Below are 23,171 nucleotides of genomic sequence, written 5' to 3' on the forward strand. Positions count from 1 at the left end.
AGTGCAACAGAATACTATACAGCAGTGAAAAATGAATCCGCCAAAACTACACTTATCCACACGGATGACCCCCACTAGGTGTCAAGCAAGAAAAAGAAGGGGGACAACATAGCAATGTTGTTAAAGGCTTCATCCGGCATAACTTCGTTTATATAAAGTTTTCAACCACGCCACATATTATTCAGAGAAACTGATATGTAGTAAATATTTGCACACAATAAATAATAGCCACATAATAATAACGCACCTAATAAATGGTAATTCTGGGGGCGCCTGGGTGGCTCAGTCGGTTAAGCGTCCGACTTCAGCTCAGGTCACGATCTCATGGTCTGTGAGTTTGAGCCCCGCGTCGGGCTCTGTGCCGACAGCTCGGAGCCCGGAGCCTGCTTCGGATTCTGTGCCTCCCTCTGTCTCTGCCCCTCCTCCGCCTGTGCTGTGTGTGTGTGTGTCAAAAATAAATAAACGTTAAAACAATTTTTTTAAATAAATGGTAATTCTGAAGGCCAAGTTCACAACAGTAGCCACCCCCAGGGGGCGGAGAAGAAGAAGGAGAATGTGGTCAGAAGGCACACAGGGGCTTTGACATACTGGTCGAATACTGTTTCTTCAGCTAAAGGTGTCTATACATGGGCACGTGTTGCCTTCGTCTTTAACTCTTCTTGCGTGACTGGAATATTTCAAAATGCATTTCCTAGTAAGTGACAGAGCAAATATATACAATGTAATAACTCGGAGGACGTTCAGATAGAAAGTGACAGCGGGGCTCGTGAGGCCTGTCAGGCTGCTCGGTGAGCGCTGGGCTTCATACCCTGTGATCTCATCTCGTGCTCTTAACAGCGCTCCGAGAGAAGTCTGGTACAATCCCACTTTGCAGCCGAGAACAGTGAGGGCCAGAGAAGGGAAGTGACTGTCCGGGGTCTCATGGGCAGCGAGCACTGGGCTGAACGTGGCAATTCGGACTCCGACCCCACATCCCCCAATGTGCTAACGCAGCATTCAGGGGAAAAAAATACTGTCTGGTGTTTACATCAGTACGTTTCGTTGGGAGACTAAACAAAATCCTACCGACGCTGATTGTCCTTAGAAGTCAGGATTGATGACAAGGTCGGGGAGGAGCGGTGCTTACACTTTTGATTTCATACCTTTTGGGTGTTCCTGCATTTTTAAAAATTATTTTATAGGGAAAAACTATTTGAGGGTATGGGGGAAAGGGACGAGCACGGGAAACAGTGCAAGAAAGTAGCTAACTTATCCCAGTTTGCTCCATGATGTTAGACAGGTCACTTCCTCTCTCTGAGCCTTGATTTAAAAAAAATTTTTTTTAACATTTATTCATTTTTGAGAGACAGAGCATGAGCAGGGGAGGGGCAGAGAGAGAGGGAGACACAGAATCGGAAGCAGGCTCCAGGCTCTGGGCTGTCAGCACAGAGCCCGACGCAGGGCTCGAACTCACGAATCGCGAGATCCTGACCTGAGCCGAAGTCAGATGCTTAACTGACTGAGCCACCCAGGCGCCCTGACTTCCTTTCTTAATCTGTAAAACGGGACGAAGAGAATGCCAATCTGACCGAATTGTTTACAGGCGGAATGAGATCACAGCTTTGTAGACTGTCAATCACCATTTGAATGTCAGAGTTGTCTCGTGGCCACACGGTTACAGAGTTGCCACTGAGGCGACAGATGGAACCCCAGTGCCCGCAAGCCCACCTCTGCCCTTTCCGTCCCAGAAAGTCTGCTCAAATCCAGGCGGGATCGGCACCGTGAATCTAGCTGAGGGTCCTCGTTCCTGCGGGACCCAGTGAGCCGGCTGAGCTGGGTCCTCCCTGACTGTAAGGAATGGGGTATGTTTGGCAGCTTAGCTATTTGCTATTCAAGGTGGACCTCTGGCCCAGTGCTGGCCCGTACGAGGTGCCCACCGGATGTACGAATGTATGAATGAACGAATGAGTGAATGAGCACATGTGAGTAGAGAAGGAAACTCAGCCCTCACTCAATTCAATTTCTTTATCTGTAAAATGGGGATTCAGCTAAGACCTTCTCTACCCTAAAAGTCAATGATACAAGTAAAACACAGCTGAGCAGCCCCAGGAATGGGAGGGGAGATCTTCTCAGTTGTGAGGCCGGTGTCAGTGGTCATGAATCACGGGCAATTTTGTCCCCACTGGTGGGACTTTTGGCAGTGTCTGAAATCATTTTTTATTATTAATTTATTTTGCTTTATTTTTAGAGACAGAGTGTGTGAGTGGGGGAGAGGAGAAGAGGGGGGGAGAGAAAGAGAGAGAGAGAGAGAGAGAGAGAGAATCTCAAGCAGTCTCTACGCTCAGAGAGGAGCCCAGCTCGGGGCTCAACCCCATGACCCTGGGATCATGACCTGATCCAAAGTCAAGAGTCAGACGCTCAACCGACGAAGCCCCCTAGAAACCCTAGAATCATTTTTGATCGTCACAACTCGAAGAGCTACTGGTTTATTGGGTGGGTGCAAGCCAGGGATACTGTTCAATATCTTACCATGCGCAGGGCAACGCCTTGTCTCCCCAGCAAAGAAAGACACAGCAGGTAAAGGGCTAGCCAGCAGGTAAAGGGCAGCCCAGATGTTCCTGGTTTTATTTTCCATTTTGTTTGATGTGTTTGGGTGTGGTTTTTCAAGCCTCTAGTAGCCTTGTCTTCCTACTGCCATTAACATGCTGTGTGACCCTGGGCACGGACCTCAGTCCCTTCTCTGGGCAGTTTGTAAGCATGAATTCTAGGAGCCTTTGGGTGTCTAAGATGCGATATTTGGGTATTTAATTTTTTTTATTTTGTCCCTTTTGGGCAATATCTTTTCCTTTCCTGTGCTTTTCTTTTCTTTTCTTTTCCTCCCTCCCTCCCTCCTTCCTTCCTTCCTTTCTTTTGAGAGAGAGAGAGGGAAACTGGGAGGGGCAGAAGGAGAAGGAAAGAGAGAATCCCAAGCAGGCTGCCAGCACAGAGCCTGACGCAGGACTTGAACTCACAAACCGTGAGATCATGACCTGAGCCGAAATTAAGAGTCAGACACTTAGCCAAGTGAGCCACTGCTGGGCGATTTCTTATTGAGGAATGTGAAAGCACGAGAAACCACCACTGAATCGGGTCTTATTAATGATGCTTAGAATAGGGACCCGTGTTTTTGTAATACCCTTTACCAGAAACGTATCAACTGATGCACCGGCCAGCCCTGCCTCCTAAAAGTCCTCACTGTGAAACAGTCCAGTGAGAGAAGAATTACCATCATCTCCCCCCCCCCCGGGGGACCCAAAGGGGTTTGACTACTCAGGGAACGAGGCGCTTCTATGATAACACATGTGTGTCCGCTCTCCCGCGGCCTCTCCACCACTGGGTGCTAAAACAATTAATTTAAAAACTAAAAACGATAAAGTCTGGTAGGGTTTAAAGTAAAACAAAACAAAGCAAAAAAACAAAAAACAAAAACCCAGCTCTGCATTACAGTTAAATGCAGCTCTCTCCGTAAATATTTTTTTTCACTTAAGACGGTATTAAATACTTATTAATACGCATTTTGGAAAATGCCAGAAATGGAAGGAAGAAAACCCGTACCACGCACAGGCAGCCAGGGCCACCAGGCTGGTGCCATTCATATTGTCACAAGGTCATAGACGGCGACGTCATCTATTGTGCTGAGCACTGAGGACGGCGTAGATCTGTTGAGTCAACATGTCGCCCACCTGAAAGGAGTAGAACAGTGTATGTTATTCACACTTAAACTTGTGAAAGTTTAAATTTACCTTTTGTAGTTTATTTACTTTGAAAGAGACAGAGAGAGAGAGCAGGGGAGGGGCAGAGAGAGAGGGAGAGAGACAGAGAGAGAGAGAGAGAGAGAGAGAGAGAATCCCAAGCAGGCTCCACGCTGCCAGCACAGAGCCCGACGCTGGGGCCCGAACTTGCAAAACCGTGAGATGGTGACCTGAGTCGAAACCAAGAGTCAGACGCTTAACCGGCGGAGCCACCCAGGAGCCCCAAATTTTAAATTTTATTTAAAAATGGGGCGCCTGGGTGGCTCCGTCGGTTAAGCGTCCAACTTCGGCTCAGGTCATGATCTCGCAGTCTGTGAGTTTGAGCCCCGCGTCAGGCTCTGTGCTGACGGCTCAGAGCCTGGAGCCTGTTTCCGATTCTGTGTCTCCCTCTTTCTCTGCCCCTTCCCCACTCGTGCTCTGTCTCTCTCTGTCTCTCAAAAATGAATAAACGTTAAGAAATTTTGGGGCGCCTGGGTGGCTCAGTCGGTTGGGCGTCCGACTTCGGCTCAGGTCACGATCCCGCGGTCCGTGAGTTCGAGCCCCGCGTCGGGCTCTGTGCTGACAGCTCAGAGCCTGGAGCCTGTTTCCGATTCTGTGTCTCCCTCTCTCTCTGCCCCTCCCCCGTTCATGCTCTGTCTCTCTCTGTCTCAAAAATGAATAAAACGTTAAAAATAAAATTAAAAAAAAAAGAAATTTTAAAAACAATTAATTTAAAAACTAAAAACGATGAAGTCTGGTAGGGTTTAAAGTAAAAACAAAACAAAGCAAAAAAAAAAAACAACCCAGCTCTGCATTGCAGTTTGTTGTCGCTGGTCGTTCCGGGTGTTTCCACACACGCCATTGAATTTTACGTCTTGCTCTTTTCCCCGCACATTAGAGCAGACGCGCTCCCCAGCTGTGGTTTCCTGTACCTCCCCCTCCATCACTTGGTGCCCACGCACGGCGATAGGCTGTCGCTAGTCATTCCCGGGCGTCTAGCCTCCAAACCTTCAGCTGCAGAGCGCGCTGTGCGTTTTCGGCTTTAATGGGACGCTTCGTAGTCTAATCTTCCCATCTCCCCATCAAAGTTGGAGGGAGAGAGAGGGAGGGAGGCGCTCCCTCCCCATCTTCGGCGGAGGAACAAATGCTTCCTCGTCTTCGGCGTCCTTCGCTCTGTCTGGAGACAGGAGAGCAGCATCAGTGTGTATTTAATTACAGCTCTGTCTCTTCTGTCGGACATCCGTCCTCGGTTGCCCGCGTGTGTCTGTCTTCCTTGAGTGTGGGGACCATACCCTAGAGCGTTGACTCTCTCGTCCGACCAGCCAACAGAGAAAGTTGGCACCAGGGCTCTGGCTCATTGACCGATGGGCAGCGTGGCAGTGGGGCATCGAATGCCCACGGTAGAGTAAGAATCCACCAGATGTGACTCGGCTGATTGAAGATCGTAAGTGCTCAGAGAAAGAGGAGTTGGTTTAATCCAGGGGTCATGGGGCGCCCGGGGAAAGCCAGCCTAGTGGACCGCAAGTGAGGAAGTCTCTGGATCTCCAAGGCCCCGGAACCCCATTTTGACTCGCTCCTGCTGGGACCTGTTTTCACGCGTAACTCCCCTGGCCAGTGTCTCGGCCGAGAACAAGGCCTTCAGGCTGCATCCGTGGCAGACCACAGATACACAGTCATCGGGCTCGAACGTGGCCTTGAGTTTAGAGCTGGCCAGCAAGATCCCACCGTGTGAACTCTGAGAAGGAGGCAACAGTGGGGAAGGGAGGTGAATTCACCTGGTGGAGACGCAGCTCCCCTTGGCAGTGAGATTTTCAGTGGGAAAGAGCTGACTCGGCCCAGCCAGGCTTACTTCCTAAAATGCCTACTTATTGCCGTGGTTAGCTCTACGTTTACCGCGGGGACTCCCAAGCTGGGTGCAGGGCCTGTGGGGAGGAAGCCAATTATGGACGTTCTCTTGTGTCCCCCTCTTCTCTTGTTGGCTCTGTTGGATCTAGACGGGCTGGGGTGGCCAGGGGAGGGCGCAGGCCTCCGAAAGAGTCACGACCTGCGGCCCAAACCCACAGCCTGGGTTCCTGGTGCCTGAAACTTCCAGCACCTCGAAGGCAGAACTAACAAGGAAGGTGTAGAAAGTCAGGCGAGATCACAGGTTCCAGAAGGAGCTTTTCTGATACCTCTGATAAGAGTCACGGGAGGGGCTTTTCGATCCTTCACTTTCAAGCCCTGCCCCTGGAGATTCAGATGTCATGGGTCTGGCAGGGGAGACTAACAAATGCATACATATTTTTTTTAATATTTATTTTTGAGAGAGAGAGAGACAGACAGAACATGAGCAGAGGAGGGGCAGAGAGAGAGGGAGACACAGAATGGGAAGCAGGCTCCAGGCTCTGAGCTGTCGGCACAGAGCTGGACGTGGGGCTTGAACTCACAAGCTGTGAGATCATGACCTGAGCCGAAGTTAGATGCTTAACCCACTGAGCCACCCAGGCGCCCCAACAAATGCATATTTTAACACGGAAAACATTGAGGGGTGAAAGCATCATTTGGGAGATTTGAAAAACACTCTAGCCCACCCAGCAGGGAGGCAAAAAACTGAAAGTCGGGGGGTGGTCTTGGGAGGGGGAGGCCACTTCAAGCTGAGGAGAAGAGAATAACAATACCCCATAATTCTACTTTTAAATTTTTTTTAACTTTATTTACTTATTTTGAGAGAGAGAGAGCGCATAAGGGAGCAGGGGCAGAGAGAGGGAGAGAGAGAATCCCAAGCAGGGCTTGAACTCACAAACCGCGAGATCGTGACCTGGACGCTTAACCAACTGAGCCACCCACGTGCCCCGTCCTACCCCATAATTCCCAAGACAGCGGCTAGCACGGTCTTCGGCATCAGGAAAACCGAGGTTTGAAACCCGGCTTTGCCGTATGACCTTCCAAAGTTAACTTAGTATCCCACAGCTCATCCGTACAAGAGGAATAATTTGTCCCCAATGAGGTTGAGAAAGAATAAAATGAGGTAATGGGTCAAAAGCATGTAGCACATGCCTGGCACGTTCAGCACTCAACAAAGCAATCAAAAATAAAATGATATTGGGGCCTGGGGTGGCTCCGTCAGCTAAGGGCCCGAGACTTCAGGGCCTAAGAGACTTCGGCTCAAGTCATGCTCTCATGGTTCATGAGTTTGAGCCCCACATGGGGCTTCCTGCTGTCAGGACAGAGCCCGCTTCGGATCCTCTGTCTCCCTCTCTCTCCACCCCTCCCCCGTTCTCTCTCTCTCTCTCTCAAAAATAATAAATATTAAAAATAAATAAATAATAAAATGTTATAAATTTCACTGTTATTACGGCCAAGGCACACCAATGGGCTTTGTGTCTTTTGTCACCACCTCTCCTTCTCCTCTCTCACCTCCCTCACTTATAATCGAAGGGACATTTTTTTTGTGTGACGGGACTGGCAGAAACGAATACAGCCATGGGAGCCACGAAAAGTCACAAGCCAGTGTCAGAATCGAAGCACTCACCCTGCCCTTTCTAGCAAGATTAGCGAAAGGCTCTAAGAATAATTGCCAATTACCTGATCATTCCCCAGATCAACGGAGTCAGGGCTGGACGCCCTGACAAGTCTGACCTGGTCTGGTTGCCCATTTGACACAGACAGAGAAAATGGAAGAGACCACGAAAGCCACACAGTTATGCTAGGGAGCAGCGGCCAAGAGAGCAGCGCCCTCTGGACCCCCCCCCCCCACCTCGGGATGCAGCCACGCTCTGCACACGGAGCCACAGCTGACCCCCACCTTCCTCTCTTTTTGCCCCTTCACTTTTTTCCCATTGCGTCGTCTGCAGAGATGGTCGATACCAATCCGGTGATAAAAGCGACCGCGAACATGGAAACGCACAGCTCTTGAGCCGACCCACGTCTGATCTAATCCTATGAGGCAGATGGGGAAGCTCTATCACCCAGAAGAGGCTTGAGTGGATTTGTCCAGGCTCGGGTAGCTAGGGACGGTTGAACGGCAGGATTCGAATCCAGGTCTAACTCGGAAGCCTCGATGCTTCCCACCTTTGGACCAGGAAACCTGCCTGGCCCCGAACGACCTTGATCTGCCCTCAGGTCACCCGCGTACCCTGTCCTCCCGTCCCCAGGCCAGTGCCTGCCCCGCGACTGTGAGCCCGGGATGCACGCTGGCTGGTGATCAATGTTACACAACAGGGACATTTGTCGATGACAGTTGCAGACTGGCAGTCTATACAGATTGAGCCACAGCCGCTGACACCCTGAAAGCAAATGAGCCTTTCCAAAGGCTGTGCGGAAATACATTTAAATGACAATGCTTAAGGGCCCGGAGACTGTGGCTGAGGGAGTGTCCGGACAGCATCAGTCCTGGGGCTCCTCTCCCCGGGTGTAACCCTCTCTACCTCGAGATCATCATCATCGGTAACGTTCTGGCTGCTCTGGTTTCCTACCGAAGGGTGCCATCGGAGTGACAGCAGTAAGACAGTGACAGCAGCTGGCACGTGCTAGGAGCCCACCGTGGGTGAGGCACCCATCCGTCCATGCGTGCCTGTGTGCTTTACATGCATCAACCTACTGAACAATGACGGTCCTGGGGCACAGGAAGCCATCGCCCCATTTTACAGCTGGGGACACGGAGGCCCAGGGAGGTTAGAGCCAGGCACCAGCTTGCCATGGACAGAAGTGGGTCTCGGGTAAATGCGGTGGATTTCAGACCTGAATCTGCCAAACGGCTGCCAGGGCCAGCCCCTGTTTAAAATTACTAAGTGGGTTTGCACTCAAGGCAAAAATAAATCACAGAAAGTTATCAGCAGGGTATACACTGCCCGCCACAGTCTGGCCCCGGCCACCCCATGTCTCCAGCTTCCTCTCTAGTCACCATCTGCACCCATCATAGTCCTCTTTTGTGCCAGGCCTCCACGGTCTTCCTGCTCCGAACCCGTCTCATGATTCAAAATCTTCAACTCTTTCTGTGTCTCCCACAAGGTCAGTTTTTAATGATTTAGTGTAAAAAAAAAAAAAAAAAAAAAAAGTCCCCCCCCCACCTCCTCAATCCAGTGCAATGTAGCCTTGAACCAGGGCACAGGGCTTGGAGAAAAGAGTGTGGGTTTGTTACAACCCCCACTCATCCTTCATGGCACGTCCTTGTGCAGTGAACAAGCTGCCTAACTGTACATGGTGGTCCTGCCCCACAGACTGAGTTAGAGGCCTGTTCTCTCTGCCCTATTAGCATGCAAAGCTTTTGTCTTTCTAAGCATGTGTCACACCAAATGTGACCATTTCTCCTTTCCTGTTATCCCTCCCAGCACATTACACAACTAGTGTGTGAGACTCTTGCGCCCCTGGTTTCTGTAACCCTAATGCTTAGCTCGGGCCTGGCAGGATCAACCCTAAGTCTCCATTGTCAGCCAAAGGAAGAAAAGAAGGGAGCAGGAGAGAGAGGAAAGGAGAGGAAGGGAGAGTCAGGAGACAGGGAAGAAGGCAGCCCCCATATCTGTCGGGGACTTGGCAAGCTCTGGGCCGCCACCTTAGGCCCCCAGCTCAGGAGGCGGAGGAGCCAACCCCCATCCCCGGCCCCAAGCTAACAGGCGTCTTTTCTCCTCTTCCCCAGATGTGCCCCAGGAAGGAGACGCTGGCCCTTCCGGTGCTTCCCTTCTGCCCTCGGGAGCACTAGAGAGCAGCAGTCTGAGCAAAGAGAGCCGCGAAGAGAGAGTGACAGCGGCCCCTCCGAATCCAGCGCAGTCAGGGGAAGATCTCAGCGAGCCGGGGCTGCAAGGGACAGCCCCCTCCGCCGCTCTGTCCACAGCGCTGCCCGAGGAGGCCGCCACCAAGCGCGTCCTCCCCTCCGGGAAGAGGCTGCCTTCTCTGAAGCAGGTGAACTCGGCCAGGAAGCAGCTGCGGCCCAAGGCCACCTCCGCGGCAGCCGTCCAGAGGGCTCTGTCCCAGCCGGCATCCTCCGGCCCCGGGCTCCTCTCCTCCGCCACGGAGAAGCCCCGCCCACCGGGGGACCCCGAGCCCGCAGCCTCCGAGGAGCCACTGTGGCTGGACCGGAAGGCAGGTGCAGACCCCACGACGCCCGCGCCCCTGCAGATCTCCCCCTTCACCTCGCGGCCCTACGTGGCCCACACGCTCCCCCAGAAGCCAGACCCTGGGGAGCCCTCCGTGCCTGACGACCCCCACGAGGCTCCCCCCGAGGACGCTAGTCCCATGACCTGGATGGACAAAGGTGAGAGCGAACTGACCGGCTCAGCCTCCGAGGAGAGCCAGGAGACCACGACGTCCACCATCATCACCACCACGGTCATCACGACTGAGCAGGCTCCAGGTAAGCAGCCCCCAGACGCTCCAGCCCTCCTGCGGCAGCCGGGAGGCACCCACTGGGTGAAAACCGGGGGGGGGGGGGGGGGAGGCGGGCCAGGGAGGTCCAGGCCCCACCGTCAGTTGCCACCAATGGAGCCCTGACTGTGAGCTCGACCCTGTGGCTCAGAATTAATATCCCCATTTTAAAGATGAGACGACAGGGGCGCCTGGGTGGCTCCGTCGGTTGAGTGTCCAGCTCAGGTCACGATCTCGCGGTCCGTGGGTTCGAGCCCGGCGTCGGGCTCTGAGCCTTCAGCACAGAGCCTGGAGCCTGCTTCCGCTTCTGTGTCTCCCTCTCTCTCTCTGCCCCTCCCCCACTCATGCTCCGCCTCTCTCTGTCTCAAAAATTAACAAACATTGAAAGCAATTAAATTAACTAAAGATGAGACAACTGAGACGCAGAGACATCGAACAACCTGCCTGAGGCCACACCGCCAAAGAGCAGGATTCAAACTGTCTTCAGCGGGAACCGAATCTCTCCGCCTGCCCGGAAGGCCCCGGCCTTTTCAAAGGGCGTTCACTGTTCCACGTACTTCCGGGACCTGGTAAAATGCATTTCCACCTTCCGGTCTTACTTCTGTCCTCTGTTCTGCCTTCAAGCAGAGAAGTGGCAGTCCACATGGATCTTGGTCAAGTGCACTGTGGCCTCCCTTTAAAGAAGTGTGAGCTCTGGGTTCGAATCCCGCTCTCTGTGTGAGCCTGGTGCAGGCGCTGCCCCACTCTGAGCTTTGGTGCAGGCGTCTCCAAAATGGGGATGAAGGGCGCCGGATCTCACGGTTCCTGGGATCGAGCCCCGCATCGGCCTCCGCGCTGACAGCGCAGAACCTGCTTGGGATTCTCTCGCTCGCTCTCCCCCTGCCCTTCCCCGACTCGCATGCACGCACCCATGCACGCACGGGCATGCGCTCTCCCTCTCTCTCCCTTTTAAAAATAAATAAAATGGGGGTGAAATATCTGACTCTACAGGGGTGAATGGGGTCGGCCCTGTCCGCTGCTTAGAGGGGCGCCCCGCAGCTCGTAGCAAGCAATCATCCTGTGTCAGCCACTGCTGTTTTTTTATCTTGTTGATTCTGGGACTGAAGGAGAATCACCAGCAGTGGGAGGAGTGGGGACGGGGGAATGTGGCTGTCCCAGAGTCCCGCTGTCACCCCGCGGCCGCCTGAGCTGTCCTCGGTGTCCTGATTCAAGTCCTTCCTCCAGCTCCCTGCAGTGTGAGCTTCTCCGATCCTGAGGGGTACATCGACTCCAGTGACCACCCACCACTGCCCCTCAGCAGCTTCCTGGAGTGTACCTACAACGTGATGGTCTACACTGGCTACGGTGTGGAGCTCCAGGTAAGCGCAGAAGGGCGCCCTGCCGTGCCTGCCCTTTCCAGCGGGCAAAGGCTTGGAGGGCCGTCTGAGCCAGACTTGCTGGGATCCCCCTAGCCCCTTTGGCCCCCTCTTTGCCCTAACCAGGGCATATTGAGCTGGGTTTTGTTGAATGAATAGGAGTTCCCAATGCAGTGCTCAGCTGGAATAGCTTGGCATACACGAAGGAGGGGCACTAATTGTGAGGCATTATACCCAGGAGAGTCCTCCTCTGCCCCTCTCGAACACCCACACACACACCCACACACACACAGGGGAGCCCCGCCTGGGTCATGCGATTGGTAAAACGTTTGCCTAGAAACTAACAATGGAAAAGCAAAGTGACTTAGGGCTCAAACATCTGGGTGTAAGTCCCAGCTCTGCCAATGAAAAGCTGTGTGGCTTTGGGCAAGGGACTTTACATCTCTGAGCCTCAGTCTCCCCATCAGTAAAATAGAGATGATAACGCCACCACTTCACAGATTTTCGGGGCGACAGAACTAGGACGGTGCCCGGTGCCCAGGGAGCAGTCAGCCAGAGCCTACTGCAGCGCACGTTACCTGTGATCCTCGCCCTAGTTCCTGGCCTTCCCCAAATGACGCCCCCCACCCCATCTTTAGAAGCCCCTTTTAAAAACTGGAACAAGGAGGGGTGCCTGGGAGCGGGAACTGTCCAGTTCACTGCCCCCCAGGAGAGGAGGGGGGTGTGGTTGGGAAAGAAAGCTGGTCCCACGTGGTGGCAGACCCTTCCAGGCCAAAGTGGGAGGTCCCGACGTGTGCCTTTTTCTAACGGACAGTAAGGAGCCATTGAAAGTTTCAGAACTGGGTTGGCTGTGATCTAACCAGAACTTTACTTGAGGGAGGTTTTTCTGACTTGCATGGGAAGGACAGAAAGTAAGCCCCTCAGCAGCAGGACCTGTGGTCTTGGCCCCCAGAGCTTAGTAGAGTGTGTGGCATGCAGTAGGTAATTAATAAATGTTCATGGACTTAAAATAAACCGGAGGATGGTTGCCGTCCATCTGAATCTGGTACTCGGCGGACCCTCTCCTTTTACTCCGTGTCTAACGCTGGATTACCAGGCACAGGATGCCTTCACGGAGCACCTGCTGTATACCCATCACAGCTGTTTACCCCGAGGGATGCGGTGGTGCAGCACCTGCTGTTAAGGAGTACGTTTTGTGGTTGAGACAGGCGCACTTAGAAGACATTAGGGTGCCATTTGAAGAGGTCTCTAGTGGGAATTTCTAGGGGATGTTGTTGAATCACACTAGAGGGATGGGCCAGGCTCCCTGGCAGTCAGGGAAGGTCTCACAGAGAAGGGCAATTTTAGTGGGGCTTTGGCGAATGAGTAGGAGTTCATCAAAGAGGGAACAAGAATAAGGTGTGTGATCTGAAAGGGACAGGGCTTGTGGGCGAGGCCTGCCCTGCTCAGATGAGGGGCAGAGGGGTTGGGATCCCAGCGTAAAGGAGAGGCACAAAAATCCAGAGCGGGCACTGGGAGCTGACCAAAGACCGCACCTACCCCTACTCCCACTTGTACAATGTCTTTGTGCACAATTAAATTATCGCCCTTCTTTCTCTTCCAAGCCTGGAGAGCGGACTTGGAAAATCAAGTGTGCAGTTCTTTGTGCAAGTTCTGGAGTTAGAGCCATCATTTTATAGCATAGGAGAGCGGCCCTGAGAATGCCCTAGAAATGAGCCCCTCCCTCCGTCACTTACCAGTTGGTGCAGAAAGGGGAAGAATGAATTCGATCTACATAAGTATTTATCGAACACCTGCTCTGTGCTATGTTCCAGGCACTGGGGCCACTGAGCAAATGGAAAAAAATGCCTGCCGTTGTGGGGAGCTTACATTCTGGTGGAATGCCTTATTCTGTCTCCCTGGAGATGGGGCTTCAGGCACAAGCTGATCAGGCCCTTGCCCTCCCCCTCCCACCATCTCCAGGAGAACTTCCCTCAGCTGCCAGCCTGCAGCAACCTCTCTCTTGAGACTGATTCATGGAGCCTTCCAGATCTCTGCAGTGCCTCTGCCCTGCAGCTTGGGTTTACTCTGGTCCCTCAGCCTTTGGGGAGATTCGGGGGGCCTAGATGTTTCCAGGGCCCCAAATGTTTCCAGGGCTGGGGCTTGGGGCCCGTCTGTCCCCTTGACTAGGGGCTGGCCGAGGGCTGCGGTGTTGGCATCGGCTGGGGTCGGTTGGGGAGTGCTACATTGGTAGTGGGTTTCTCTCTGCCCCTGCCTGTGCCCAGGTGAAGAGTGTGAACCTGTCTGACGGGGAGCTGCTCTCCATCCGCGGGGTGGACGGTCCCACCCTGACTGTCCTAGCCAACCAGACTCTCCTGGTAGAGGGGCAGGTCATTCGAAGCCCCACCAACACCATCTCTGTCTACTTCCGGACCTTCCAGGACGACGTCTTCGGGAACTTCCAACTGCACTACCAGGGTAAGCTCACAGCAAGGCCGGTGGGGTGTAGCTGTTTGCCTCAGTTTCCCTGTGGAACCAAGAATGCTCATGTGCCCGGGGTCCCTGCAGTTCCGTAAAACCTCTGGACCCCCCTCTCAGAAGAAGCACAAAATAAAACAAATAAAAACACAAAATAAAAACAAGTAACATAAAAAAAAAGCACAAAATAAAAGCTGTACAATTAAAAAAAAAAAAAGGACACCAGTCATCTTGAATTACAGTTGTCAAAATATTGTTTTAATCTGTGCTATCTTAATGTTCGTGCTTCTTTATTACCACATTAAATAATAATCCCCCTTGGCAGTTCTGATAATTACTGTGATTTCAAAGTACTGAGGCACATAAGAGATACGTCAAGATATCGATTATGATCTGAAAATACCCGCGATTTCTCTCGGTGACGAAGTCACAGTTTCCGCAAATACGTCAGTTTGTCGCCGCCGTTCGCGGTTGAAGGCAACATCACGGTTCGGTTCAAGGTTAATGAAAACAAGCAAAGCCACTTTGTTTCCCATTTAGGTTCCTGGCTCCTGCATGTATCTGATAAATGAACCCCACGCAAGTCGGTGGGCTTCTGGTAACCAGCCTCAACCCCCGGGGGGTCCTGCTGTCTCTTTTCTGTGACAATGTTGCTTTCTTTCCTTTTTGCCTGTTTCTGAGACTCCTCTCTTGCTTTCGGTTCACCTTGCTCTCCTCTCCCCCTTCCTGCCTCCTTCCTTCTCTTTCCCTCCCTCTCTCTTGCCTCTTTTATTTGTCTCCCTCCATTCTCCCTTCCTTCTGGCTCTCTCTCTCTCTCTCTCTCCCTATCCCATTCCCCCACGTCCTGAGCCCTTTCCATGACCTCCGATTACTTCCCTTAGCCAGAAGCTCCCACTGGGTAACTTCCCAGATATCCGCTCGGGAAAGTAGAGTCTGGATACTGGGCACCATCCACGGTGACGTCAGATGGACCAGACATCTGGAGAAACGGTTCACTTTGAACTTTTCCCCTGGATGTTTCTGAAACAGGTGGATGTGCATGACCACATTCCAGTGTTGAGGCTACGCGCTGTGGTCTTTGTTCATGGCACAATATGGGGAGAAAAACAGCTCGTGGGGCCCTCGAGTTGGATGTGATCCCCCCAGAGGAGTTCTGGGACTACGGATATCTTATGCAGCAGGGGTGGTCAGACCACAGTCCGGGGAGGGGCTGGGATGGGTTTCGCACCCTCTTAGGAAATTTGAGGAGCTCAGCATGGCCACATAGAACCTTCTGCTGCTCCCAGCCAGACACTGGGTCAAGGAGGCTCTTCCTCAGAGTTTCCTGTTTAATCCGTACGACCGCTGTGAGGCAGGGACCATCGTCAACTCCACCGGAAAGAGGAGGGGAACCAAGTTCAGGTCACTGTGTCCCTTTCTCCAAGTCACATAGTGCCTAAGTGATGGAGGAAGAACTTACACTCACACTGGTCTCCTCCAGAGCCCAACCCTGTACGTGGCCAGGACAGTTATTTTCTAAAAATTTTTTTTAACGTTTACTTATTTTTGGGACAGAGAGAGACAGAGCATGAACCGGGGAGGGGCAGAGAGAGAGGGAGACACAGAATCGGAAGCAGGCTCCAGGCTCTCAGCCATCAGCCCAGAGCCCGACGCGGGGCTCGAACTCACGGACCGCGAGATCATGACCTGAGCTGAAGTCGGACGCTCAACCGACTGAGCCACCCAGGCACCCCGAGGACAGTTATTTTCAAGCTGTCGTACCCTTTGGCATTTCCTGAGGGGCGGCTCGTTCTAGTTCGGGTCCAGGACTCTGCGGGTTTAACAAACGCCGAAGATGTTCGTGCTGGCAGGACTACCCTACCTGGCTCATTCTGCCCCTGCTCTGCCCAAGCAGGTGGCCATTCTGTGTCCACGTGGAGAGGGGCTCAGATGACGTGGGAACTCATTTTTCACCCCAAACCTGTGATCTCGGCGGGGGGGGGGGGCGGCGGGGGGCAGGGTGGGGACCTTGCGGCCTAGAAAAAGTGCCAGTCTGGCAGTCTCCGCATCCATGGGAGTCACAAAAACACCCCCCCAGGGGCCTCATCTTTTCTCCTCAGCTCAAACTGGCTCCCGGGAGGTGGGTCACATGCATCATCTCTCCCCACTCTGAGAGTTGAGTGTCTGCCTTTGCGTTTCTTCGCAGCCTTCATGCTGAGCTGCAGTTTTCCTCGCCGGCCCGACTATGGGGATGTGACAGTGATGGACCTGCATTCGGGTGGGGTGGCCCACTTCCACTGCCACCTGGGCTACGAGCTCCAGGGGGCCAAGACGCTGACTTGCATTAACGCCTCCAAGCCCCACTGGAGCAGCCAGGAGCCCATCTGTTCAGGTACACTCCAGCCTCGGCGGCCCAGACACCAGTAGTCCACTCAGAGGAGAGGCCGACCCCAGGGCATTAGACCGACCTCAGGATAGGCGCTCAGCCCCGGGCAAAGAGGCTGCTCCCAGCACGGACGACCGATGCCATTCAAATCTTAGTCCGTAGGGGAGAAAAGTCACAGAACCTAAATTCACCGTTAGTGACGTTTAGCACACCTACAGCGTCACGCCACGGTTACCACTGTGTAGTCCCAGGTCGCCTTCAACAGCCCCAAAGGAAACCTCGTAGCCACTTGGACTCACTTTCCATTTTCCCCTCCCCCTTCCGCCCTTGGCATCCACCATCATGCTTTCTGTTATCTGCGGATCTGCTTATACTGGACATTCTGTGTAAATGGGGTCACCTGGCACATGTGGTCTTTGGCAGCTGGCTTCGGGATCATGTTCTCAAGGTTCACCCACGCCACAGCCTGGGGAGCACTTGATTCTTTTCTGTGGCTGTGTAATATGCCGTCGTGTGGCTGTGCCCCCATTTTGTGTGTTTATTCCCTGGTGGACACCTGAGTCTTTCCCACTTTTCGGCAGTTATGAATAATGCTTCTGTGAGCATCTGTGTGCAAGTTTCTGTGTACAAGTTTTGTACAAGTTTATTTTCTTTCTTCATTTTAAAAGGTTTCTCTATTTTTTTATGTCCGCATTTCCTTTTATTCTTTTTTAACTCGTTTGTTTTTTATTTTTTTTAATTTGCATCCAAATTAGTTAGCATATAGCGCAACAATGATTTCAGGAGTAGATTCCTTAGTGCCCCTTACACATTTACTTTTGAGAGCGAGACAAAGAGAGAGAGAGAGCAGAGGAGGGGCAGAGAGAGAGGGAGAGAGAGAATCCCAAGCAGCCTCTGCACGGTCAGCACAGAGCCCGACACAGGGCTTGAACTCATGAACTGCGAGATCATGTCCTGGGTCAGACGCTTAACTGACTGAGCCACCCAGGTGCCCCAGAGGACGTATGTTTTCATTTCTCTTGGGTCGATACCCAGGAGTGGCATCACTGGGTCATATGGTAATTCTGTGTTTAACTTTTTAAAGAGTTGTCAAGCTATTTTCCACAGAGGCTGCAGCATTTGACCTTCCCACCAGCTGCGTAAAGTACCAATTTCTCCACGTCCTCACCAGCTCTTATTATTGTACACATTTTCTTTTTATGCCTTTAGCCATCCGGGTGCATGTGAAGCTCTCTCTCGTGGTGGTTTTGATCTGCATTTCCCTGATGGCTAATCATATTGAGCAGCTTTTCCAATGTGCTTCTTGGCCATTTGTAGATCTTCTCTGTTTTCAATGTTTTTTTTATTTATTTATTTATTTATTATTTATTTATTTATTTTGAGAGAAAAAGAGAGAGAGAGAGAATGAGCAGTGCTCGATCCCACCACCCTGGGATCATGACCTGAGCCGAAATCAAGAGTCAGAGCTCAAACGACAGAGCCACCCAGGCGCCCCCCCCCCCTTTGTAGATCGTCTAAGCGAAGTATCTATTCAGGTCCTTTGCCCGTTGTTTTTTAAAATTTTGTTACTTGTCTTTTTATTGTTGAGTCGTAACAGTACTTTGTATATTCTGGATATTAGATCCTTATCGGGTATATGATGTGCAAACATCTTCTCCTGCTGTGTGGGTTGTTTGTCACTTCTTGATAGTGTCCTTTGATGCAGAAAACCTTTTCATTTTGACAAAGTGTCAAAAAAAATGATCAATTTTTCTTTTGTCCCTGTGCTTCTGGTGTGCCTGCAGCCACATTTTGAACCCAGTCAATAGATACTGAGAAACTGCCAGGGATGCTGTAAATGTTCACAGCAATCTTGCATGATGAGAGCCATTACCTTCATTTTACAGATGAGGAAACAGAGGCTCACGGAGGTGAAGTCACTCACCCAAAGCCACCAGACAGAAATTGAAATGAGTCCAGAACCCTTCTCTCCTGAGCTGTGTTTCTCAAAGTGTGGTCTACAGACCAGCAAGATTATTGCAGATGCATAATCCTGGGCCCCCTATGAGACTACTGGATCATAATCTACATTGTAACATGCCCTTGTGTGATTCGTGTGCACATGATAGACTGACAAGCACTGGGCTATGCCACACTGTCCCTGCACCCGTGGTCATAGGCTTGACCATCCTCAACTGTCAAGAGAGCAAAACTCTGTCAGATTCTCAAAAGTTACGACGGTGGTCAGGACAGTATAGGTTGCCCGTAAGAACTGAGCACCCAGAGCACGAACCATGTACAAAGAGAATCCTGGGAATAATAATAAATTATTCCCTCTCTCCAGGCATTCAGAGTCCATGGAATCCAAAAAGCAAATGAGACTTGATAACAAATTCTGAGCTTTGATTGTTGCAATATTGTTCCCCCAAGGCCCTTCAGAATTTCTCCTCTCTTCTCTTCTTTTCAACAGAGGGGAAAAAAATCCAAACCATAGGGCCATTGCCCTCAGTGCGTCTCTCGCGTTAATTTTTATCTATGTGTGAAATCAGAGAGGAATTAAGCCTCATTTTGTGCTAAGAAAGATGGATGGGGAGCCACGGCTGGGAAATTGAAGGCAAACAGAGCCATCAGTTGGCTTAATAAGGCAAGGAACGGGAGCAGAGAGGCAGCAGATGAGCGGCAGCTTGGGGAGGACAGATGGCCAGTGCCCCCACCAGGGACAGTGTTCTCCATCTCGCCAGCCCGAGCCATAGGACAATAGAACTGGCTACATTTTGAGTACCTACTCTGTGCCAGGCATGGCGCCAAGACGCATATTGTGCATCGGTTCACCGATTTCTCACCCCAGTCCTGGAAGCAGGCTGGAATTCTTATCACCATTTTATAGTGAACTCAAGGTTCAGAACTCTCTAGATCCACAGCAGGTAAGTGGCACAGGCAGGGTTTCAACCTCCGCTTTAGGACAGAAGGACAGGCGAAAGACAGACACACACACACACACACACACACACACGCACGCACGCACGCACCTCTGTCCGTGGTGCTGAAACAAGGAGGGGGCGCTTCTTGGCAATGTCTTCGCTGTAAATCCGCAGAATCCAGAGCACAGGAGAAAGTGATCTACCTTTTTTCTCCCGCTGCAAGCCCTTATTAGTCATGCAGTCACTCAACAAACCCTTAATGAGACCCAAGTATCTCCTAAAAATAAGACTCAGACTATTTCCTTCCATTCATGCATCTCCCTCTGGTGCACAAATCACTTCTTAAATATTTCTTTATTAGATTTTTATGATAAAAGTAATATATGTTGTGGTTTAAAAAAAAGTCAAGAAATCCAAGTGTCAAGATAGAAGCAAATCACTTTTATATTTATGGTCTCAATAGATTTTTGCAACTAGCTCATTGAAACAGGTATGGAAGACCATTTTGTAACTTGTTTTTTTCCCCACTGAAAATTTCGAGTGCATTTTTCCATATTCTCAAGCATTCTTTAAGGGTATGATTTTTAGTAACGTGTGAATGGGATGCATTTATTTCCCCAAATGGCTGTGAGTGGACATGCGTGTTGTTTCTCGTTTTTCGCTCTTAGAAACACTTCAGCAGTGAACACCTTTATTCATAAATCTTGGGGGAAATCTCTCAATCTCCTTTTTAGCACAAACTCCCAGAACTTTAATGAGTCGGTCAGTTTGGGAACATACTTTCTGAATTTTTCTCCAAATTGCTCTCCTGAAAGGTCGGAGTCATTTGCATCCTAACCAGTGATGAGGGAGAGGGCCCATTTCCCACCACCTGTCCCATCGGTGAGCGATGGCCGCTTTTTATCTTGCCCAATCAGGCAGATGGAAACAGAATATAATCTAGAATTGCCTTTCTTTTATTGTGGGTGAGGCTGCATTTTTAGTGCCTACTAAATACTAAAAGTATATTTCTTCCTTTGTGAATGGCCTGTTTGTGTCCTTGTTACCGTCCTCTCAGAAAGAATCAGGGCACAGCCAGTGCCGTGGAGGAACCCTTAAATCACAGTTGGTCCCTGTCATGGAACGCCAAGGGGGTATCTCCAGTCGTGAAATGAGGTCTCCTATCGAACTGGATGAACCTTGTCCAAGGGGAGAGGACTTTTACAGTGTGTCCCTCTTCCCATCCCATTTCCTCCTGCTAAGGGCTAGGGGTGGGGAGATCTCTCTCTCTCTCTCTCTCTCTCTCTGCTTTCCTCTCATGACCACCCACCCCATTCTCTGCCCCCAGCCCCTTGCGGAGGGGCTGTGCACAACGCCACCATTGGCCGCGTCCTCTCCCCAAGTTACCCTGGAAACGCCAACGGGAGCCAGCTCTGCGTGTGGACAATCAAAGCTCCAGAAGGCCAGAAGCTGCATCTGCATTTTGAAAGACTGTCGTTGCATGAGAAGGACAGGTGAGCCTCTGAGGGTTCCCAGCCTCACTCCTTCCCAGAGTGTCGGAATGTGACTAAGGACCTGGAGTCTTGCAATGGCTTCTGGAGGTTGAGAAAGGAAAGCCTGGGGAGGCTGGCAAGGATGTTAGACACCATCGGCTTCAATCTCCTTTCACAGGTCGGGAAACTTGGGCATGGAGAGGGAAAGGGACTCGCCCCAGGTCATACAGCAGGGAAGGGGAAGAAGCAGGAATGGAATCCAGATCCCCCATGCTGCACTGACCCAGTCTGTCTCCTGCATGTCCCTTTTTGCAGTTAACAAAGAGGGAGTATTCACTGAGCACCTGCTCGGTGCCCGGTCACATACTAGGCTCTATGGAGAACAGGAGAGAAGTAGCAAAACTTGGTTTCCGATTGGATAGGAAATTGACGTGGAAAAACTGTGCTTGTACACGTGAAGGAATTTGGGAGAAGTTTCAGGGCAGTATCTAAGCAAGAGCAGGTCTGTAGACTCTAAGTGATATGCATAGGATCCGGAATCTTAGAACTTTAATATTCTATGGTTTTATGTTAGAATATTCTTTTTTACTTTAACTTTTTTAACGTTTTTATTTATTATTGAGAGAGAGCATGAGCATGGGAGGGGCAGAGAGAGGGGGAGACACAGAATTCGAAGCAGGCTTCAGGCTCTGAGACATCAGCACAGAGCCCGACGCGGGGCTCAAACCCACAAACCGCGAGATCATGACCTGAGCCGAAGTCAGACGCTTTACCGACTGAGCCACCCAGGCGCCCCTAGAGTATTCTTGAATGTTCCAGAAAACGAGGACCAGAGCTGCTTAGACTTGCTGTCTTAGGTCGTGTTCCCTTGGAAACAGACATGGAGACAAGGATGTTAGGGAAAGTAGCTCATTTGGGAGCTAATCTTGGAAAGCACTGGCAGAGGCATAGGGCAGCGGGCAGGACAAGAAAGGAGTCAACACGGTGCGTGTTAATGAGCAGGTGCCTCTGCAGGGGCCATGGGGGTTCTATCTGCTGGGGGCCTCTGCAAAACCGTATGGAGCCTGGTCCTTTCGGAAAGGCGAGGGAGCTGAGGTACTGACCCACCACCCCCCCCCCAGCTATCACTGCATGAGGGATGCTTCTGGACACTCTAACTCCCCAGCGTTGCCAGCCACCCTTTGAGCTGGTTGAGCTGAGAGATTCTCAGAGATCTGGGGCAGGAAGCCAGCCCCCTCCTCATCCCAAACACAGTGGACATGTGGCAAAGTGAGCAAATTGTCGCTTCGACATTCATGCATTTTGGTAACATTAGAAATTCGTCTGGGCAACATAAAGTAAACCTTTTTTATGAGTCACAGTAAAAAAAACAACTCAAAAGATTTAAAATGCCTCTTTATGACTCTATAAAGAAATTGATCTAATTTGTATACTATTTCCCTCCTTATTTTTTGCATAATTTCTTTAAAAATACCAGGACTAGCAAGGAGCCGAGTGTCAAATGACTTTAATAACAGCAAAAATGAATGCCAGCATTCTGCCTAACATGTTTTATTTTTCAGGGCACTCGATCCTGTCATATTCTCAATGCCCACCTGTAAGACAGGTGGGAGAGACGTTACGATCCCTCCCTTCCCAACTGTGGAAACTGAGGCCCAAGATGTGCTGAGACTTATGTCAACCCAATCACTGGGGAGTTGGGAAGTGAGAATCAGGAATTATAAATCAGTTGATTTATAATCAAATGCTTATAAATTTGACCCGTGTGCCTGCTTTGTCCTCAGCATGTTATGCACAAGGCCTTTAATGTCCACACTCTGAGGTAGGCTCAGAGTGTGAAGTAGGCACCCGTTTTACAGATGAAGAAACAGAGGCTCGGAGCTGGGAAGTGTCCCTGTCCAAAGTCACACGGCTCAGAAGTTACAGAGTTGAGACTCTGGTTGTCTGACTACCGCTCTTTCAGTGCATTAATCTCTACTCCTCAATTAGTCATAATAATTGGTATCAGTTAATTAGTCTGGTTCATAACATCACACACAGCACTTTTCCTATAACCTCAGGATCCACCCGTGAGTCTAGAGTAAGCATCCTACAGAAAAGGAAGCAGGTTCCCTAAGGCAGAGCAGCTCGACCGGGCAAGTCAGGGGCAGAGTCGGGATCTGGGTCTGGGAGCGAGGCACACGCCTCCCACTGCTGCTGTGGGTCAGTGATCTTCCTGTCCTTCCCCCTGCTGTCAGGATGATGGTCTACAGTGGCTTGATCAACAAGTCAGCTCTTCTCTATGACTCCCTCCAAACCGAGAGTGTCCCCTTTGAGGGTCTGCTGAGTGAGGGCAACAGCATCCGCATTGAGTTCACGTCCGACCAGGCACGGGCAGCCTCAGCCTTCAACATCCGGTTCGAGGGTGAGAGTCCCCGGGGGGCCTCCCCCATCCCGGGTGATGGTGTGTGAGTGGAGGAAGTGTGGCAGAGCTGGGCTGGGTCCTGGGAGCTAGAAATCTGACCTGCTAAGGCCAAGGGCCGACCCAGAGGCCA

The 23,171-nt window shown here is 51.3% G+C and overlaps 1 protein-coding gene across 1 annotated transcript in view; it reads left to right on the forward strand.

Moving 5' to 3' along the window:
* Nucleotides 1-23,171, forward strand: part of SEZ6L (seizure related 6 homolog like) — a 187,151-nt gene that overhangs the window by 108,560 nt on the left and 55,420 nt on the right. The window contains 6 exon segments of the mRNA XM_030335829.1: nt 9,364-10,077; nt 11,313-11,446; nt 13,708-13,900; nt 16,086-16,271; nt 20,493-20,658; nt 22,875-23,041. Of these exon segments, the coding sequence (XP_030191689.1) occupies nt 9,364-10,077; nt 11,313-11,446; nt 13,708-13,900; nt 16,086-16,271; nt 20,493-20,658; nt 22,875-23,041 (1,560 nt within the window).

The sequence above is a fragment of the Lynx canadensis genome, chromosome D3 (genome assembly GCF_007474595.2).
Source record: "Lynx canadensis isolate LIC74 chromosome D3, mLynCan4.pri.v2, whole genome shotgun sequence".
Classification (NCBI taxonomy): Eukaryota; Metazoa; Chordata; class Mammalia; order Carnivora; family Felidae; genus Lynx; species Lynx canadensis.